Source organism: Cordyceps fumosorosea (genome assembly GCF_001636725.1).
Source record: "Cordyceps fumosorosea ARSEF 2679 chromosome Unknown scaffold_107, whole genome shotgun sequence".
Lineage (NCBI taxonomy): Eukaryota > Fungi > Ascomycota > Sordariomycetes > Hypocreales > Cordycipitaceae > Cordyceps > Cordyceps fumosorosea.
This window is the reverse complement of record NW_017387407.1, coordinates 7,610-12,696: the sequence shown is the minus strand read 5'-3', so window position 1 is coordinate 12,696 and position 5,087 is coordinate 7,610. Positions and strand designations below refer to the sequence as shown.

The 5,087-nt window shown below is 50.3% G+C and overlaps 1 protein-coding gene across 1 annotated transcript; it reads left to right on the top strand.

The window, feature by feature from the left end:
- Positions 1–565: 565 nt before the first annotated feature.
- ISF_09948 (hypothetical protein) lies at positions 566–1,795 on the top strand (the record flags this gene model as incomplete). The annotated part of the gene is made up of 1 exon (XM_018853547.1): positions 566–1,795. The coding sequence occupies one exon, from the start codon at positions 566–568 to the stop codon at positions 1,793–1,795; it is 1,230 nt and encodes a 409-aa protein (XP_018699266.1).
- Between the last annotated feature and the right edge of the window lie 3,292 nt (positions 1,796–5,087).

Sequence of the window (5,087 nt, the reverse complement as noted above, 5' to 3'; positions counted from 1 at the left end):
AAGGCTGAATCGGAGGGCTACTACTTATGTCGGAATACGAGGTTGGACCTATAAGACCCGCTTGATTTTAATGAATACGAGCGGGATAATAAATTACAGGCGAAAGAAGGTTTGGACTGGTTGATCAGCCTCCAAAGTCATAGCATCGCCGGTGGCAATTGTCGAGGGGGCAGGCACAGCTCCCCTGTCTTAACAGCCCAGATTCCCTTAATAGTCCCGCATATTCCAATATTCAGGTGCAAGCAAGGTCTCATGGGAGGTCCGTAAATAGCCTGGGGGTCTAGCCGCGGAGCCAAGGAAAAACATACCATGGTATCGTTAACGTTGACCCATGATGGCGCCCTTGAATCGAGGGCTCAGGCGAAGGGCTTAATTTTCTTAGCTATCACATGCCCCCCAGATGTATATAAATCTCATGACTCCGACTTCTGTGCCAGATTGATTAACCATCTACCTATACCTCGTCCTAATCACTTCTGCTCTTACTCTCCCAGTCACTTCTCCTCACTTTACCCTAACCAGTTCTCTCTGTATCAATAGCGATTGCTTCTACATTTAGAACACAATGAGAACCAGCACGCTTTTCACTCTAGCTACCTCCATCGCCGCCGTCGCGGCCGCTGACTGCGCTGCTCCCGGTGACTACGACGCCCAGGGCCGTTACTCTTGCAACCCGGCGCACCAGTACCCCAACGGCCAGCAGTGCAAGGACATTAATGGATGCCCGCTCCTGGCTGACGCCACCGGCCGGCCCATCGTCAAGAGCCAGACCACCTCCAGCGCACCAGCGCCTACTGGCGCATGCGCCGCCCCCGGCGATTATGACGCTCAGGGCCGCTACTCGTGCAACCCGGCGCACCAGTACCCCAACGGTCAGAGCTGCAAGACTGTTGACGGCTGCCCCCTGCTTGTCGACGCCAATGGAAACGCAATTGTGAAGGGCCAGACCGGCAGCTCAACCACCTGCGACGGACCGGCGCCTACCGGCGCCTGCGCCGCTCCGGGTGAGCGTGATAGCAAGGGCCGCTACTCTTGTAACCCTGCGCACCAGTACCCTAACGGTCAGAGCTGCGTTCAGATTGACGGCTGTTACGTTCTCTGTGAAGGCAACAACACGCTAGTTACCACCACTGGCACTGGCACCGGCAGCCCGCAGCCGACTGGCACCGGCAGCTGCGCCGCCCCCGGCGATTATGACGCTCAGGGCCGCTACTCGTGCAACCCGGCGCACCAGTACCCCAACGGTCAGAGCTGCAAGACTGTTGACGGCTGCCCCCTGCTTGTCGACGCCAATGGAAACGCAATTGTGAAGGGCCAGACCGGCAGCTCAACCACCTGCGACGGACCGGCGCCTACCGGCGCCTGCGCCGCTCCGGGTGAGCGTGATAGCAAGGGCCGCTACTCTTGTAACCCTGCGCACCAGTACCCTAACGGTCAGAGCTGCGTTCAGATTGACGGCTGTTACGTTCTCTGTGAAGGCAACAACACGCTAGTTACCACCACTGGCACTGGCACCGGCAGCCCGCAGCCGACTGGCACCGGCAGCTGCGCCGCCCCCGGCGATTATGACGCTCAGGGCCGCTACTCGTGCAACCCGGCGCACCAGTACCCCAACGGTCAGAGCTGCAAGACTGTTGATGGCTGCCCCCTGCTTGTCGACGCCACTGGTAACCCTATTACTAAGAACGGTGGTGGCTCCACGACTGGCTCCCCCGTCCCTGTCGTCACTGGTGCCGCTACAAAGGTCCAAGGCGGTATTATCGCTGTTGCTGTAGCTGTTGCTGCTCTCCTGTAGAGTACTCAAAGAGAACATTCTCTGGATAGTTGCTTTCTAGGCCAACTCACGATACTAGTCTTCTGTATTACCCTTTTTTGATTTACTTTGAAAAATGTATTAAACCTAATTAATACTATCTTCTTTCTCTACCTAAGTAGGCGTTATGCCTTACTGTGATGTTTCCATGCAGTGCTTTCAAACTCCTTCTTTTGCGTTGAATATCTAACTACTACGAGTTCTAGTCATACATGGAAATACGGCTTTCTAAGTAGTCCATTTTACAAACGTCAAGTATACCGCGTCTTATGTTACCATCAGATACAGATCTCATGTATAGTAATCCCTGTACACCGCCGACAGCTTGCGTGTCACGCTTCGTGGCTTCTTTTATGGTTATTTCGTGGTGGGATGGTTTTGGTGATAAAACGTAAAGTGTACGGCGACGCCTGCCATCTGAAAGCAGATAGTACACAAAATACACATGCAGATGCGCAGAAAGAGCCGAATTCATCAAGAAATAAACAAGCCAGAACAAGTATACATTTCCGCTCCTTCTACATTGAAAATGCCAGTCACCTAACCAGCCCTGAATACTAAAGACTAGGTGAATAAATACGAAAAGGAGACGGATGCATGAAGACTAACGGGAGTATTAAATGCGAAAAATAAATATATAGACAAAGTGTTTTGTATTGACTGATGGAAGACCGCCTTGGGGCTCCTGGCTGGTTGAGGAACACCCTCACGTGTTCACTAACATACCTCCCATATTTGATTGCCCATCGCTATTAAGCGGTTAAAAATCTCATCGCGCTTGACAGCTGGGTCAAGATGATAACATTCGCCACTAGATGTGGTCAGTTTCAAGCCGTTGACAGATTCTTTGTCCAGTGCCCATTGTACAAAATGCTTGGTCTTAAAGCTCATCCCATCAACCTTTGAGATACCCTCAATATCGTTAATCATAACAGCCCAGGCTGTGTCTAAGTTTTCATCATGACTTCTCCAGGCCACAGACGGAGTGGTGGCTGCCGTGGCTAAATGTAGGTATCCTGCCGCGCCATTGTAACGTGCCGGAAATTTGAATGGTCCAGCGTCTGGTACCCGACGCGTGGTCTGCCCGAGATCAAGCCGCGCTTGCGCACCAGTGTCCCCAAAATTAGCTCTCACTTTGTCTGCTTTGTGAAATAAATCAACGCTGCGTTTAGAGTTATGCTTAATAAATCCCATGAAGCGCTCTAGATGCTTTGATCTGTGTTCGTCGTTGCTGTCTTGGCTGCTGTCGCTGAAATCTGGCTTGATAACTTCTTGGACCTGCGCGTTGAAGGCTTCGACGGTCAGTTGCCGGAATGAAATCGATGAAATACTTAAAAAGTGTCTACCTAGCTGGGGCACACTATCAGGAGTGGCTATGGGCTCCATTATTGGAGAACTGTTTGCAACCGGGGGAGGAGGGAGTGGCGAACTGATTCGTTCGCTAACACGGAGCATAGTGATGGCGAGCTGGGCATTGGTAGGAGCTCCTTTCAATATTGTATGACGAAGTTCGCAGTAGCTGCGCCACCTAGGATACTTAAGGTCGAGGAAGTTATAGCTTCGTTGAATGACTGGTTTACCAAAGATGACGAAACCTAGTAAGAGCTCCATGGTTTTTATTATCGTATCGCGGGACAAACAAAACGTGAACAAGGTTGGTAGTGCAAGGCAGACAGCGAGAAACAGCCTGGAGTCATCGCTCGGAAACAAGGGTATAGGGTTCAGCGCGTTTGCAAATCGTTCCCAAGTATCGATGAAATCGAAAAACATGTCCAGCAGTGGCTGTGGGTTAAAGTCCTCGATCGCATGCTTCATAGGCTCCGCCGTTTTATCATTGTTTGGAGCTTTTCCATCCTGATCGGTCTTGCTCTTAGCATTTGCGATCTTGCCGGAGAGTTTGGCTATACCCGGCGAAGGGTCATCCTCGGGTGAGCTTTCGGGTTCGTTATTGTCGGATGTTATTCGCATAATCAACTAAGAAGAGAATCGTAAGTGAATAGGCTTTGCTTAAAGTGGTTAAATACTTTACTTACCTTAGAAAAACTAGTGATGAAACTGTGTGCTTCCTGCTCAATGGCTTCGCCTTTACAATTCTCTGGCGCACCTGTGATACTTGTATCCGATGCCATGACACCTGCAGGAGGCCTCTGCACTCCACCAGTTGTGGCGTCAACAGTAGAGGGTGGTACAGCGGGGAAGCATGCATGCCTTGAAGCAGGGGAAACAAACATTACCATGAGAAATATAAGGATAGTTGGCGAAAGTAGATTAACGAGCCACGCAGCAACATAAACTGATAGAAATTTCGACGTTCTCTGTGGCTCAGTCCACGATCGTAGTCGGGCCACGTGCTTGTAGAAAGCGAATAACCCGATTATAACTGTCATGTATAGGCGCGCAAATTGGGCTTGGAGTTGTTCTGGAGATGTCTTCCCTTGTTCAATTGAACCCATATCCAAGTCGCTTATTGGCTGGTGTTTCGTGGCTTTGACGCGAAAGACTAAGAAGTTAAATCGGCGGATTATCACCCACACATCTTCTTTTGACATGCCCAAGATATGGGGCTGAAACGTTGCTGCGTCCCTCACTTCGTTATTGCCAGGTTTTACTCCAACACTGGCTATATCCTTGTCCGATTGCTGGGGTTTTACTCCAGCCAAAGCATGACTGGCAGTCAGCGCATCGTGCGTATGCAATTCGAAGTTTTCAGGTCCGGGGTTTTCAGGGTATGAAAAGTCGGAAGTCGCTTCTGCATCCACTGTGAAGTAAAGATCTGATGTCGGTGCCATGACAGATGATGTTGATAAATGTCGGTGAGCTTCTTGCCTACAAATGAGAACAGAAAATACTCGGCGGCAGCTAGTTGATATACTAAAAAACATGTCACGACTTGTTTTCCGATGCACATAAAGGCGTCAACGACGGAGTGGTGGGTTCAAGCCTTTGACGTCACTATACTACAGGCTAATATGTCTCCCAAGGGAACTAAGATTCCGGATAACATAGGTCAGAGCGTCGATAGTGATGCAAATCCAGTGCCTTCGTAAGTAGCTGCATTGCAATGAGGCCTTAGCAGGGAAGAGACGCCTGCAAGTATGTAGAGGAAGCCTAAGACTAAAGATGAACGCAGGCTTTCGCGATGATGCTCAACGGCTGTCATGCCTACGCCATATTAACGTCACCTGTTAGTGTATCGGATGGCTGGGAGGAGAAAGTAAAGTAAGTTTTCTAGCCCGTGTCTTGCCCTTTTTGGCAGTATACGCGTACCTTGATT